The sequence below is a fragment of the Agelaius tricolor genome, unplaced genomic scaffold (genome assembly GCF_023055355.1).
Source record: "Agelaius tricolor isolate 1412-34295 unplaced genomic scaffold, bAgeTri1.0.p SCAF_6, whole genome shotgun sequence".
Lineage (NCBI taxonomy): Eukaryota > Metazoa > Chordata > Aves > Passeriformes > Icteridae > Agelaius > Agelaius tricolor.
The window spans coordinates 53,139,348-53,155,884 of NW_027269266.1; the positions used below are offsets into that span (position 1 = coordinate 53,139,348).

Consider the following 16,537-nt stretch of genomic DNA (forward strand, 5'->3'; position numbering starts at 1 on the left):
TTTAGTGAAATCCAAAAAGATTACAACAAGTGACTTCCTTTGCTCATCTCAGTGGGTAACCTTGTAATAAAAGGAAATCACATTTGGCAAGCAGGAGTGTCCCCTTATGAACCCATTACTGGTTGTGACCAAGGATTGTTCTGTCTTGAAGTTGTTTTCCAGTAACTCCCAGAAAAATCACCATAATTTTACCAGTCAATGAAATGAGTCTAAGAGACCTGTAGTTTCCAGGGTCATCCTTCCTGAAAATTAGGACTGGGTTAGCAAACACCTGAACACAGGACACAGGAAAGGCTAGGAACAGAAATGTCTAAACTCTGTAAAAAAATCACCAAACCAATAAAAAACTCCCAAAACCCAAACCAAATAAACCAACCAACTCCAGACTACTGTTTTTTGTTGTATTGGTTTTGTTATTTTGGGTGAAGTTTTTTAATGTGTGTGTGTTTTGTTTTCCTTTCTTTGGGAATGCAAAAGTTTTGTTAAAGATATATTTTCTGAAAGTCTAGTTTTCTTTCCATGCTTGTTGGAGTTATAAACAGTTTGTTACCAGCACTTCTTTTCCAGGTTGTTTCTGCCCCCTCAATGCACTGAAACAGAGAAAGATGGTGCTACAGCCAACTCTTACTCATATTGGCTGTAAATACTAGTAATTAATTAGACTTTTCCTGCTATAATTTTGTCTTTTTGTTGTGTCTTTGATTTGTCCATAAATGTTATATAAATAATCATTATGACGTACTTAATTGGAGATGTCCATATTTGCAGATGTCTCATACTAATCCATGCACACATAGCTGCTTTGTAGTTCTGCATATTGCAGTGATCTGTTTTGAATTTAACAAGCTAGCCTGTTTGCATGAAGACATCTTAATAAGCTTTCTAAAGAAGGTACTAAAAACAGAGGCAAAGAAAAAAGCACCGATGCTGTTTCTAGGAACCACAGAATTACAGCCCTTGTACTCTGTTTCTTCTAACAGTTTTTTTTACTTCCTGTAGAACTTGAATAAACAACCAGTTCCTGGATCCACAGAAAACAATGGAAGTGAACCTGTCTCTCCACAGGTATGTGGATGGCATGGGGGGTTTGTTTCCTCCTTCACTGCTGTGCTGTCTTTGTGTTACATTGGTTTAAGTGCAGAGTATTTCTCTTCATGCTGAAGTAGGGCTAAGTAGTTGCCTGTGAGGATGATCAGATATCTTGTTTGTGTGTAATCCTATTTGCTGGTATTAAGTATTGTCACTGATGTGTGGAGCTTTTCTTTTTGTAAGGACTGGTTAGCAGACTGCCAGCATTGAGATGCATCTTGTTGCACAGCATTAAACTTGCTTTCAAAAGTAGGGGGCCTATTGCATGCTTGGAAAGCTGAAGAAAAGAACTGATAGGCTGAAAATGTTGTCACTAGTGAGAATGGTGCAGGTAATTTTTAAATATGTCTCGAGGAAACATTTAGCTTACTGAAGTGGGATTAGCAGTGGCTTCTGGCATGTGTCTCCCAACATTTGATTGTAGAGGCAACATCTTGCGGTAATGCTTTCACATCACTTCTGTAGCACCAGCAGTAAAGGTTACCACAGCACAGAATCTTTTGGTATAGAATGAAGTAAGTACTATAGCTGCATAAATCAATAATTTTGTTTTATGTAATAATCATAAAGTAATTTAAAATAAAAATAAGAAAAGGACTGTTCAAGATGGTTTGCTAGGACTACCTATCATACAAGGATCTCTACCATTAATTTGTTCTCTTAGTCATAGGAAAGTATCTATGTCTTTGAAATAAATCCAGTCTTTGAAATAAATCCAGTCTTCTGTGTAATACATTAAGAAGTGAGTCAGTTACATTTTTCAAGTTTGAGACAATAGACATTTATATTAGTTACACCTTCCTCACTTTTTAGAGGGATTACACAGAAATACATTTTCCTAAAAGTTTAAATCAGAGCTGTAGTTTATTAGATTTAGTTGCTATCTGAAATTGTGCACATCTGGTAGTTGCATGCTTGATTTTTCTGCACAAGTAGATGATTCTTTTAAGGGAGTAGCCGCTATTTGGTGTCATGCATGTGTTAGACAACAGTAGTTTCTTTGCACAGGTCAAGTCTCTTTCCTGGACTTCAGTGTGTCTGTCTGCCTAAAAGCAGTGCAGAAATAATTACTTTCTTTCAATTTTTGCAGCAAAGTGACAGTCAGTCTTTTGCCCAGAGGCTTCAGCTTCGAGTTCCCTCCATGGAGTCTTTGTTTCGAAGCCCGGTAAAAGAGACCCTGTTTCGCTCTTCTTCTAAAGAGTCCCTAGTCCGAAGTTCTTCAAGAGACTCACTGAATCGACTAGACTTGGAAGCTCTCAGTCCCACCTTTGATTCACCTTCTGACATTGAAAGTGAAACTGAAGAGCCTCTGGGAAATATGGACACCTTCAGCAAAGAGCAGTTGCTGCAGCGTTTGCGTAGAATGGAGCGCAGTTTAGGCAACTATAGGGGAAAATACTCAGAGGTAGGCAATGTAACTGGTTTAGCTATGCAGAAAGGGGGAAGTGATTAGGCTAACAGGTACTGCAGCAGTGGACAATCTTTTTCTTTTCCTATTTGGAGCAAATGTTTAAACTTAAAACTAACATGGTAATTAACTTATTCTAAATCTAGTTATTTTTGACCTAAAAAGGTTAAGTGTTCTTCTGGTAATAAAACATGGAAATCTTCTTTTTCTTCTCTTGTTTGTAAATAATTTCCTGATACCAGCAGTAGAGGTTAATTAATAGTTACTCACACAGAGCAGGCCTATTGAGATTTCAAACTGAAAGCATCTAGCAGAGGGTGAAGTTCACTACGGAGATGAGCATGACTTGTACTCCCGTGACAGCAAATTTTTTTTTTTCCAACTTGTTCTTGAAATGCACAGTGTATATTCTAGCCATGTGCAATAGGCAAGCATTTTGTTTTCAAGAAACAAGTTCTATTCTTCATAATTTCTAGGTATTCCCTGAGAGGAATTTATTCAAACATCTTATTTTTTGGGTAGTTTAGTAAAAACCAATTATATAAGTAGTTTCCCTACTCATTTTCCAAATTATTGGGGAAGGTAAAGCTGTCAAATGGAAGGTGCTGTTTTGGTATTGGGTTTTTTAATTAGTTTTGGGGTTTTGTTTGAGTTTTTAAATTGTTTTTTTTAAAGTGTGTGTTGTATTTAAAACTGGATGTTTGTACTGTTTTTTTACAGTTCTTTTAATGTTTGCTGCCCTCAAATACAAAAATTCCTGTGCAGACTTTTGTCAAAATCCCTGGAATCTAAAATATGTATACAGTGACTGCACTATTCAGCATATGCCTGAAAGAGCAGTCCTCACAGTGATTTTTCCTTCACTTCCAGCTAGTGTAATAAGTATTTTTTTTAAGTTTGTGTAAATAGTAGTTGCTAAAATGAAAATTCTTCAGTTTATGGGTTTGTTTCAATGCTTTTTTTGGTTGTTTGGGATTATTTTTATTAGTGTAATCAGTCCACCAAGTCCTAACTTTCTCTGTCAAAAAGGCTTGGGTTTTTTTCCTGGTTTTGTGAGTTTCTTCAGTTCAGTTGAAAATAATTGTTTTGCTGGAGCTAGGAAGAAACTTGTTGCAATATATAATGACTAATTAAGGCAGAAATATTTTTTCCCTCTTAAAGTAGGATGCATAGTTAGCATCTCAAAAATATGGTAGAGGAAACCACACATAGCAGTTTTGATTTTCTTATAAGGGCAAAATAAATATAACTTTGAAATTAAAAGCAATTTTGAATTCTGAAAATGTTTAGTTTGTTTTAAATTAGAATTTGAAGATATATTTTGACTTTCTGGTTTTGGTGTTCTAGATTTGTTTTTCTTAAATTTTTCATCAATTTGAAAACACAGTGTTCTAATTTCAAATGCCATTATGCTACTTCACCATAATGCTACTTGGCAGTTGTAATCAAATATTTAGGTAAACTAAGGTGTACCGTTCCTCCTTTTGTAAGTTTACTGTGAGAAATGAAATACTGTCTACTTTCAGTCTGTCTTTGCTGGATATGTGCAAAGCATATGGGATGAGAACATTACACCTTTTTTTGTTAAATTTAGAAATGTATTTTTTAATGCACACTTTTTGTAAAATCATTTTTGCTTAATCTCCCTGGGACATGTACTCTTCTTACAAGTGGTCACCCCTGTGGGGTAGCTGTCTGAGATGTAACTTTCTGATACTGTTGGGTTTGACCCCCTGTGTTGAGGGGTGATATGTGGTATGTTGTCTCAGGGAAGGGAAAACTGTGTATGAGTGCTGAGTAACATCATTGTTTTGTCATGCAGGCTTGTATTTTTTAACACATTGGAGATATTTCATAGATAGATAAAGAAAACATTAAGAAAATTTAAGTACATTTATATCAAAAGAAAGTTCTCAAGTGGAACAAAGAGTTTGAAAATGCAGGTAGTGATACAACTAAGGAAATTATTTTGATGGCTGTATGCAGATGTATTATCATCTTTATATCCGATTTGTTTATTTTAGCTAGTGTCTGCTTATCAAGTTACCCAGCGGGAAAAGAAGAAGCTACAGGTAAGCATTACTTTTCATGTTCTCTTACCTGCATGCTTTTTTCAGTCTTAAAATGTGTAGTTACAATACAGATTTAATTTTCAGTGTGTTGTATGTAACAGATGATGATTTCTTAGCTGGGATTTCTAAGGAAACCAAGGTAAAATTAATTTTTCAAAATAACTGTGAAGTGTTGTACTCCAGCCTTTCTTGTTGCATCAGCTGACTTCAGGTGATAGATTGATAGATTGCCAACCCACAGTTGGCAGTTTATAACAATACTTGCATATCAAGTGTAACTTGAAAGAGAAACAAATAATTACATTTGTGAGTTTTTTGAATTTATTTATCCATTTTAAAATTACATTTAATACACCTGATCTTTATTCTTCCTTTTTTCTTAAGAGCATTCTGAGTCAAAGCCAGGATAAAGCACTTCGCAGAATTGGAGAACTGAGAGAGGTAATTTCCTTTACTGATTGCATGTTTATGTTATATCACACCTACATAGGATCTTTTTCTGCCTAGCTTTTGACTTTTTTGTTCACAAAATATTTTCTATTACAGAGCAGGATATTTTACAGCTTTTTTTTTATTGTTGTTTATATGGGGTTACTCCTCTGTCTTACTTCCCATTCAGGAGCTTATTGCTATCCTCCTAAGACTGAGCAGTGCATCACCAACTGAACTACTTCTCTTGTTCATTGTGAAATAGGTAGAAGTGTGTGTGGTTCTTGCAGTATTGTTGGGCCCAGCCATAGATGTCCCTGTGCAATTTGTTGCTCTTCTATTAATGACAAATACTAATTCAGGCAAACACAAGTAGTAGGCACATTTTTGTAAGGATTTCAATGACTATCAAAAAAAAGAGGATAATTTAAAAAAAATTATTCTTTATCTCAGTTGTAATACTTACATTGTTTTATGGATTTTAGTATAGTTTGGTTTCAGTCATAAAATCAAGTAGGTTGTATTATGATTTGCCTCTTTAAGTTATAGTAAAATTCAAAGGAGAAGCACTAGTGTATTTGGTATTGATAGTAAACACAATGGACTTAAAAAACATGTATCGATGACGGGGCAGAACAGATTAAAAGGGCAAAATCAAAAACACCATATTGTCAAACCCTGATGAAGCACAATGTGAAGCTGAAGCTGTTTTATTGCCTCAGGAGCTAGTGCAACACCAGATTTGGAGATGGGTGTATAAGGGCCTCTGTCGGTGCTCGTAGATTGCTGGAGAGCTGGGTACCATTTAGCCCAAAGTCACAGGCTTTGTCTTATGACTACACATCTGCTTCTGGTATGTACAATGCTGAGCAGCAGCACTGGCATGGAGGTTGCAGGAGCCATTAGACTGTGGTGAGGTCCCAGCTTTGCATGAAGGCAGACTTACTCCAGGCACTTGGGTGCTTTACCCATAGACAGGGACCGAGGCCTGTCCCCTTCATAGTGAGGGATGGTGACTGTGAGCTACTCCATGTGTGTACTCAAGGCCCAAGCTCACCCACAAGGACCTATCCCTGTGTCTAGTCAGGCAGCCAGTCATTTCAAGGGAGGTCACTGGCAAATTGCTGGGCACTCTTCAGTGATTCGGAGAGTAATTCAGGTGAGCATGCTGTGAATTGTGTGTGCTAGTGGGATGGCATTTTGGTTCACATCTGTGCTGTTTCTGCCCCAGCAGCTGAGAACAGTGGGTCAGTGCTGGGAGTACTGTGTTCATCTGAGCTATAGCCTGTGTCCAGACTGTCACGATGTCCTAAGCTAAACTACCAGTGCATATGAGGGAAAAAAACATTGCTTTACTGTCAGAATTAGCTTGCCAAGGTTATGTCTTTTCCAGATCACTACAAGGTCAAATGAAGAAGTTTTTTCTGTGGTAGGTCCATATCTACATGCTCCTGTAGGATTGGTTTTCCAGTTTATTGCTATTTGTTGAAGTCCGGAAGGCCAATGTGGAACAGAGTTAAATCTTTGGCATATGATAGAATTGGACCATGTGTATTTTTTTTTTTTTTTTACTTCTGTCATAGTCTTTGTGATTCATGTATGTACATAAGTGACACATATATTTCTGTTTTATATATATACATTTATATATGTATATTTTGTGTAAAATTTAATTTCATTCTTACCAATCTTGTAAATTTAAAGATTCCTTCAAATCTAACACTGAAATTCTTTTTCATTAATTGATACACTTCAAAAAGTGTTTTTCTGATCTTTTGGAAGCCCAGGTGTTGCAGCATTAGGTAAAACAGACAACGAAGGAAAAATTACAAATAAAATGGTAAGTTTCCATTGTGGAAGCTAACATGGTCCAAAGTAGTTAATTCATTGATGTAGAAATTTGTTATCAGAAATTAATTATAATAATCTTTTTCTTCATCATACAGTCCATTTTTCCCATAAATATGTTGAATCAGGCAAGTTCTTCTAAGAGGGCCGTGTATGAGGAAGCTAATCTTCCTTTGAGGTTAAAATAAAAGTGTGACACAGTCTCTAGAAATAAATGTGGTTTTACTTACATTAGTTTACTCCTGTTAGGAGTAATTCCTCAAAACCAGTCTTAGAGCAGTCTTCAGTGTTCTCCTTCACAATACAGGATCAGAAGGGACTCTGAGAACCAAAGAGGACCATTTCTGTGTTGATTTCAATAAATCTCTTTGATACTTGTTCTCACACTGGCCTGCTTTGCTTTGTTTGAAAGGAATTGCTTCTAAAACTCAGAAGCACAGGGCAGAAGTGTGATCAGTAATTGCTGAGAACATGAGGCAATGCAGTGTTAAGAAGTGGATATAGTTGGGAAGAGAGTAATGGTTTTTGCAGTGATGCTTTCCCTCATCATCGTGCCTCTGCATGGCCTGGCTGGCTCAGCTCATACAGCTATGGTTTTCAATGCTGGTATCAGCCTCATCTGTGGCAGGGCATTCACTGTTGGAGGTAAGGGATAGACAGCATAAAAACAAGATTTGGAGTTGGAGGAAAGCAGCTCAGGGAACATCCAGTGCTGTTTTGTCTCATTTGCTTTTTCATCCTTTCTTTATCTGTCTATCATCCTCTGTCTTTGCCTGGCTAATGGAACTCATGTTTATGGGTGGTTATTGTTTTATACAAGTGATCTTTGCAGAATAACAGTCATAGAAGCATTCTTTTCCTGGAGTAAATTATGGGGAAGATATCTATGGATGAAATAAACATATAAATTAAAAATATTGAAAATTTTCTGAAAGTATTTGCAGTGCATGCATGATGTATGTGTGGTTCTGGTTCTCGGAATAAGCAGTTAGATGTGAATTAATTTACGTACACGTATTTTCTTTTAGAATTATACTTATTTAAAGAAATTTAAATGTTTAAACTTTAAAGAGTAGGAAGTAATTAAAAAAAAAACTCCTTCAGGAAATATAAGACTCTGTAGATATTACTAAAGAATTTAGGCAATATCTACAAGCTTCTAAGAGTTTTCAGCCAAACAAATGCATATAAGTATCAAGTAAAGCCACATACTTAAATTGTTTGGTATTCTCTGCCTTTCTCATTTGAGACACGCTTGTGGAATAAAAAGACCAATTTTCTTCTCTTATACATGGCATTTGTCATTTTTGGAATGGCGGCACATTGAATGAACATAATGAATTTTACATTTCTTCTCTTTATGTTGATTTAATCTGGTGGCAAAGTGAAGAATCTTCCAAAGTGCAGTTTTCAGCTTCCAGGAGAAATGTGTGCATGGAAGAGTTTTTCAGGAGCAGGCTTGAAATGAACCCTATGCAAACTTACTTTTAGGAAAAAGAATCCTTGATAATTTTCCATCAGATCTAGACTCTTGCTGTTTAATCGTGGTATTATAATTGGATGTTCTTACTATATTGTGTAGAATGTTGTATGGTAAAAAAAAATACACTTTATTGTTATATTTTGGAATCACAACTATGAAAGAGATATTTTAGATGCTATTTCATAATATTTTCATAAGTCTTTTGAGTTCATAATATTTTCATAATATTTCAGAATATTTTCATAAGTCTTTTGAGTTCACATTCATTGAGTTCACATTCATTTGAGATGTGTTTGTATTATCAGGAGCTCCAGATGGATCAACAAGCTAAGAAACATCTCCAGGAGGAATTTGATGCTTCCTTAGAAGAAAAGGATCAACTTATTAATGTCCTGCAAACTCAGGCAAGATAATTTACCAAACAGATGATGCTTAAAACTGCTCTTCTTGACTTTTCTTTTTAGCTATATATTTCCTATGATGCATATCCATGTTTTATTATAATTGCTCTGAAGTTGAAAAGCATCTTGTGAATGTAGAATTTTCTGGAAATAAGTGTGTCTTTGTGGTAGAGGATACCTTGGTAAAAATCTCACTCATGTTAAATAGGATTGGCTGATTTGCACTTAAATACCTTTGTGATGTTTTTGTTATCAAGACATCAACATTAGCAGATGTCTGACCTAAAATTGCTTTTGCAAAATTCATGTATTTTGCTTAATTGGTCTTTGTTTCTCTACTCAGTCTTTTGTTAATTGGAAGCATAATTCTGACTTCTAAAAAATGGTAAAAAATTTCAGACAGATTTTTCCTTTTTCTACTTGCTAATATCAAAATTAATTTAACTCTTCCTAGTTTTGAAGATCAAAAAATTATCTGCTTTGAATCCTTAGATTTTTTTAACAAAAAGAACGTTTTGTTTAGGTGTTGTTGCTGAAACAGAGATTACAGAATGGTCAGATAGGCACTGAATTGCCTGATCAAAATGTCCAATCAGAACCACAAGTTCGAAGTCCAATGAAAGAAGTCAGTGCAGAAAATATTGTGGAACCAGGAAGCAACGGTAGGCATTGTGGCTTTTTCAAGAGATGTTACATTTTGGGGAATAAACCTGTTGTTATTTATGATGGAGTAACAATATTTAGGGCTGACCATGTCATAGTAAGGATAAATTTTCTAGAAGAAGACAATTGTTTTGAAAACCATCTGGCAGCTAGAGAACAGGATAATCCTTTTAAGAAACTAAATTTTCATAAGAATTCAGATCTTGTATGTCTTTCCTTTGTCAATATTGATAATAACATTGTAATTTTGCTTTGTTGGTAGGTGTTCTTACTATCCCAACTTAATGCAATTGAGAGATTCTGTCCCCCATAAGTGAGGACCTATCCCTGGAGTTTAGAGAGCAGATTAGTTGCCAGTCTCTGTCTTTTTGTTTGTGAGTTTGGGGGTTTTTCTCTTGTTTTATTAGAAAAAAAGTAAAAACAAAGATCAATTTTGATATTCCTGCTATTGAATAACCTGAATATTCCTCACGTCTGGAGGTTGTTTAAATTAGTGGGCTTCTCAGTGTTGTATGTATTTGATTACTGAGCAAGGGACATTATATATAATGCTGATACATAATAAAAGTGTCTTTCATTGGTACCCTTCATAAAAGGTAGGGTTAAGACAAAGGTAAACATACATCTTGAAATTATATTTGTTCAGCACCTGCTATGGTTTTTATATGCAGGGATGATAGGAAGTGTTATGGGGGAGATGTTCTTATCTAGTGCCGTGGTTTTTGTACTGCTTAGTCAATAATGAAAAATCGTGATTCCAGATGTTTTCTGTGCGTGAGTCTGCTTCTGGACTGTAGTGTGCCAGGCATCCACCAAAGCGGCTCTCTCACTCTCCTCCACAGCTGGACAGAGGAGACAAAATTTAAAGAAGGGTTCATGAGTTGGGATAAGGCCTGGGAAAGATCCCTTACTAAATACCATCATTGCCAAAACAGGCTCGAATTATAGATATGAAGCGAATTTATTACTAATAAAATCAGAGCAGGATAATGAGAAGTAAAATAAAAGCTTAAAAACACCTTCCCCCTCCTTGCCTCCCCCCACCCCAGCTCTACCTCCTTCTCCAGAGGGTCAGGGAATGGGGGTTTATGGTCAGTTCATCACCTGTGATTTCATCCACTGCTCAGGGAGAGGAGTGCTTCTGCTGCTCCATTGTGGGGTGCCTCCCACAGGAGACAGTTCTCCAAGAACTTCTCCAGCCCATGCATCTCATGGGCAGCAGCTCCCTGCGAACTGCTGTAATGTGAGCCCGTCCCACAGTCCTCCTCAAACTGCTGCAGCATGGGTCACTCATCCACAGGGTGTAGTTCTTGAAGCACAGGCTACTCCCGAGTGGGCTTCTCTCTCCCATGGGCCTCCCACAGGGTCACAGTCTCCTCTCTGGCATCCACCTGCTCTGGCAAGGGCTCCTCCATGGCTTGCATGTGGATCTCTGCATCCCCTTGGTCCTCCATGGGCTGCAGGGGCATGGCTGTTTCACCATGGTCTGCACCACAGGCAGCAGGGGAATCCTAGCTCCAATGCCTGGAGCACCTTCTCCTCTTCCTTGCTAATATCAAAATTATGTCTGCAGAGTTGTTCCCTTCACATGTACTCACTCTGCTTTTCTTTGGCTGCAGTTACAACTGTGCAATAACTTTTTTCTTCTTTCTTCTTAATTTTTGTATCATAGAGGTGCTACCACCATTTCTAATTGGCCCAGCCTTGACCAGCAGGACACCTGCTGGAAATGAAGAAAGCTTCCGGCAGCTTTCTGGCAGCTCCTTGCAGAAGCCACCCCTGTAGTTCCCCTTCAATTATTGAAGCTTGGCCATGCAAATCCAGCACAATGTCAAATACTCTTGCAACCTCTAGAGCATCAGAGCAGAAGCACACAGTAAAATACTACCAAATGTGCTAGTTATACAGTGATTCAAACCTACTGAAAGGGCATAGGTTTAAATTATAGATATTAGAAAAAATTCTTTACTGTGAGGGTGGTGAGGCACCGGAACAGGTTGCCCAGAGAAGTTGTGGTTGCCCCATCCTTTGAATTGTTAAAGGCCAGGCTGTATGGAGCTCTGAGCAACTTGTTCTGTGAGGTGTTCCAGCCTATGGCAGAGGTTGGAACTAGATGATCTTTAAGATCCCTTCCAACCCAAGCCAGTCTATGATTCTTTGAGTACTACTCAGAAAGACACTAAGTATAACCTTTATCCCGCTGAACGTAATATTGCCAATCTGGGTATTTTAGAACTAATCTCATACTCAGCCTTGGGAAAGCAAGAATCTGTGTGCCTGGCACTTGAGAGTTGTGATTTACTTTGCATCACATTTTTTCTTACTTGTGCATATTCTGTTAGTAGCAGCAGGCGGGTTTATAAATCATGACGACTTTTTAGTTACATAAAAAACCTTGTTTATTAATAGCTTCATTTTGAAGCTCATAAAGCATGGGGTTTTGTAAGCTAACTTGGTATTAAATATTCTTTACTACTCTGTGTATGTGTGGAATATTTCTGGCACTTACAGGAGGAACTAGGAAGTTTTGCACACTTCACACAACTTTCTTTAGAGACTTGTGAGTCCACTGCATTGTGAATGATCTGCATTTTGGAAATGTCATGCATGTGGTAATGTTGGTACGTTGTCTTATAGAGGATAATGAAGATTCTGTTAAAACACTGGAAACTCTTAATCAGAGGGTGAAGCGCCAAGAGAACTTGCTGCAACGTTGTAAGGAGACTATTCGGTCACATAAGGAGTCCTGTGCCCAACTGACCAACGAGAAAGAGGCACTTCAAGAACAGCTGGAAGAGAGGCTTCAGGAGCTGGAAAAGATGAAGGTATGGAAAATGCTCTTAGCTTTATGGGTAACCATGAAAATACAGTAAGAACTCCAGTATTTCCAAAATTTATTGATAAGGCAGACCATGAAACAAATTTTCCCTGTACTTATTTGGAGAAAAAGGTTCAAAACACACCTGGAATGAATACACTCAACAATTACTCTAGAGTGGTGAAGTAGGGTATGAAAACTTACTGTATAAATAACCATCAGAATGGTATTAGAAATAAGTAGTTGTGGGAAATAGTGAGAAAAAGACTGTCTTAGCACAGAAGACAGAAGGTAAAGTAAGAAAAGTGGAGCAGAACTAAACCTTTAAGATATAGTGAATGAGGCATTAATTATGTAAATTAAGAGAAAGAAAATGAAGGCGGGGCAGTTGAGATCACAATATAGTGAACATAAGTGCAATCCCAAAGCTAATAAATTAATACTTTGCTCAATTTTCCTTTTAAGGCCATTAATGATGAGTGTGAAGTGTAAGTAAGGTGGCTAATAGTAATGAAATCTGAAAATGTGCTAAGTATAGCTGTACTTAACTTTAGTTACAGAGATTAAATTCCCATCTCTGTCTTCATCTCTGAGCACTAGCCTGGTTTGAAAAAGCTCTGAAAGACTTGAGTGTTTTAATGACATTTTCTAGAACACGGCTAGTAACAGTCATTTATGTTGCATTGCTGAGATCCTCTTGTAAACCAAAATGCAGGTAATAGAGCAGAAATCTTAGACATATTTCTTATTTTACTTTACCAACTCAGACTTCCATGTGTGGAGGCTCTAACAAAGCCTTCAGATCTCTAATTATTACAGAAGCCATAAGACAGCCTACCTCTGGGAGATGTAAAAGTAATTTAAAACTGCCCACTTCAGTTTCCCTTCATTATGTTCTGTGTTCTTCCTCCAAGGCATAGTGCAGGGTCAGAGCCTAAGTTAAGCTGTTTGTCAACCAACTTGTGGTTGGGATCTTTTTTTAGGACCTTCACATGGCTGAGAAGACTAAACTGATTACACAGCTGCGTGATGCAAAGAATTTGATTGAACAGCTAGAACAAGACAAGGTAACAAAGCTGTAGGTTTTGATGAAGATTGTTTAAAACACAAAATATCTAGTTCTTGGTATTAGAAGCCGGTTTTAGTGGTCTGATGGTTTCATCTATGTTTTAATAAACAAGTAATTTAAGCTACTTAAGAATTTTATTGTATATATATCATATGCCTGTTAAATTACACTTAATACTGCAAGACAGCATTATATAGGATGAAGCAGATATTCTGAATACATTCCTTGATGCCAATTCTAAAACAAACAAAGAAATCCCAAACACAAATAAAGATGAGATACAATTAAATGAATTTTAAAATAACCAATAAAGTAACTGTGCTTTCAATAGACAATAAGGAGTTTCTCAGTTTTTCATTCCTTAAAAGTTTTTTAATCACAGTCTTGGTACCTGGAGTGACTTCTGGTGGTGTCATAAGTGACATGACTAACATCGTATGGTGTAATCTCAAAGGAGAAGTACAGACTCTGCAATGCTTTTAGTTTGGGTTTGTTTATGGAATACATGTTTCAAAGGAAAGTGTCTGTACTAGAAGGAGGAAATTTTTGGATGGTCCGTGTTTACTGGAGTTCTTTTCACCACTTGATAAATTTTGGATACTCTTAAAAATAATCCTTATTCTTATTTTCTTTTGTTAGCATTTTCTTTTTTCTGACATAGAAAAATCCTATGATCTCTGGTCTCATAATAAGAGACTACAGTTTATTCCTGGCAAAGATTGTGCCCTGGCTTGAAATTGTTTCAGGTATATGTCTTATTTATTTGCTAGCTTTTTATCACAAGGACCTTTTCCATAGGGCATGGTAATTGCAGAGACAAAGCGGCAAATGCATGAAACATTGGAAATGAAGGAGGAGGAGGTAGCCCAACTGCGTGCTCGAATCAAACAAATAACAACAAAAGGCGAGGAATTAAAAGAGCAGAAAGAAAAATCTGAAAGAGCTGGTAAGAATATACCTAGATTATTTGCCTTCACATTTGTACATCAGAAAGCTTCAGTGTGGTCTTTTTCTGCAGTTGCTTGGAATGAATATTAAGAGATGCTCTTTTTTCTGTTGTTCTACACATCACCTGTGGCATCATTACTAACTTCATTTCTGGACAGCAGAGTATAGGGATGCTTTTGACTGATCTGTTACCAATAAAACTGGATTTAGGAAAGAAACTTCTGAAAGGCAACTGTACTTCCTTGTTTGTACAGGAAAAAATTGATGGAGTCTTCTTCTGGTCTAACTAAGAAGAGAAACTTGCAAGTACCTATAAATTGTCATTATAATGCCACCAGGAATTCACATAGAAAACATAGCAGTGAGTGTATAAGAATTTGTGAAGAAGTAAAAATGTTATAACCATAGTAAGCATTTTCTTTCAATTATTTTAATGGAAGTATTTCTGATTTAAGTGAAACAGCAGTGATGATTCCTTTGGGTTCAGGCTTGTAACAGAGGAACATTTAAGTTACTGTTATATGATGTGGTTTGCTTTTTATGGAAATTAGGTAACATTATGTGTGCTTGAAGTTCTACTTTTGCATGAAATGAAGTTTAACCATTGTTTTTTAAACAGTGAAATTGTTTTGTACTACATCAGAATTCTTTTAGAATAATTTAATTTGTTCTCATGGGCATGCAAAGAAGCTCACTCTTTTGGCAGAAGCTCAGGTGTTACTTTGAATAAAATATTATACATATTTTCTTTCTCTAAAAAGCAATGAAGAGTTCAAACAATGCAGTTCATAGTGGCTTATTTTAAATCTATATAGATTTACATTAGAACTTGCAATTTTAAAGATTAATTTGGATAGATCATTCTGCTGTAATGCAGAAAACCAGCTGGAACATCCATCTTGTGAATGTAATAAACATTTTCATTAGGTCCCTTCCTCTCCTACCCTTTCAAGGTTGCATGCATCTTTTTAGTTCTGGAAAGTCATACTTCAAAAGTCAGTCAGTTCTACAGTGTATTTTGTTTGGTACTGGGAGACTAGAAAGCTCTTCATGATTAAAAAAAGAAGGTGAAGAATCTTTTAATACTTCTGTAGATATGAAGTTTTTATCATAGTTGTATGCAATAGTGTTTCTTGAGGCAGGAGAAACAATTATGAATTATTAATGTACTATCCACACACACTAATTTAATGCAGTAATTTCTTCAAGTTTGCTTGGCCAGAAACTGAAATCAGGTTAGAGATGATTCTGTAGACAACTGGAAAACTTTCTGTTGTGTTGAGAAGTAATTTAATTTGAATGAATGTTGTGTTGAGTACACTACACTTTTCTAGGGGGAGATTTGTGTGTTAATTGTGCTCTTTTTTAAACAAAAATTTTAAGTACTTTGGTTGATTTTACAGTGCATAAGTGTCAACTTTACCTTTGAGTGCGTTTATTTATTATAGTCTTTTAAGCATGCATATATGTGTGTTGGAACCTTTGGCAAATTAGTTAACACTGCTTTTAAGACAGAATTATAAGGTGACCTTTATTAGATTTTTCTATTACATCCTTGGCTTAATACGTTCCAAAAATATTGTAATTTACAATGTTAGTAATTACAATGGTTCAATACAGTTGAACTAAATTATTTGAGAAAACCACCTTGCATACCAAGAGAGCCTGAAATTGATTTTAGGCCTCAACTTTTAAGTTGTAATGGATTGATTTATGAATTGGGCAGTTTCATGTATTTGAGGTCAACATTTAAAAGTTCTGGGTTTTGGATAGTTAATGTAAGGTGACTTTCACAGAACCACAGAATTGGTAAGGTTGGAATGGACCACAGTGTATCAACTGGTCCAACCTCCTTACTCTGCTAGGGTCATCGTAAACCACATGGCACAGGACTGCACCTAGACTGTTAAATTCTAGACATCTTTTTATATGTCACGGTTTAGTGAAGAACTGAAATCATGGAATGAAGAAGAAATGTTAATTTCATTTATGTTATAGTAAAATAAGGATAAGCATAATACACTTGAAATTTACTTTTGTAGTGCTGCTTGGAGACTAAAAATTGGTATAGATTTCTGTGTCATCTTGCCTACTGGCATTTTTCTTTGTAAATCAGGAGTTTAGAATTGCTCTGGTGTTGGATTTAATGTGAATGCATTTTTGTGTAATGAAATCATGAAAAGATATGTATGCTTATTTTTTGTTGCGTACAAAACAGTATAAACTGTAATTTGGTCTCCTCGGTTCAGTTCTTTTTCTATTTGTAGTTAGAGGTACATTATGTTGAAATCTCTCAGAGCATCTTGTTT

At 36.3% G+C, this 16,537-nt stretch overlaps 1 protein-coding gene across 11 annotated transcripts in view; it reads left to right on the plus strand.

The window, feature by feature from the left end:
- The window catches only part of GOLGA4 (golgin A4), a 74,055-nt gene that overhangs the window by 23,083 nt on the left and 34,435 nt on the right, over positions 1–16,537 (plus strand). For all 11 annotated transcript variants that reach the window (XM_071429822.1, XM_071429823.1, XM_071429825.1 and 8 more), the window contains 9 exons: positions 1,000–1,065; positions 2,180–2,494; positions 4,522–4,569; positions 4,954–5,010; positions 8,635–8,733; positions 9,254–9,392; positions 12,031–12,218; positions 13,195–13,278; positions 14,079–14,226. In XM_071429822.1, coding sequence (XP_071285923.1) covers positions 1,000–1,065; positions 2,180–2,494; positions 4,522–4,569; positions 4,954–5,010; positions 8,635–8,733; positions 9,254–9,392; positions 12,031–12,218; positions 13,195–13,278; positions 14,079–14,226 — 1,144 coding nt within the window. The remainder of the gene's footprint in view (positions 1–999; positions 1,066–2,179; positions 2,495–4,521; positions 4,570–4,953; positions 5,011–8,634; positions 8,734–9,253; positions 9,393–12,030; positions 12,219–13,194; positions 13,279–14,078; positions 14,227–16,537) is intronic.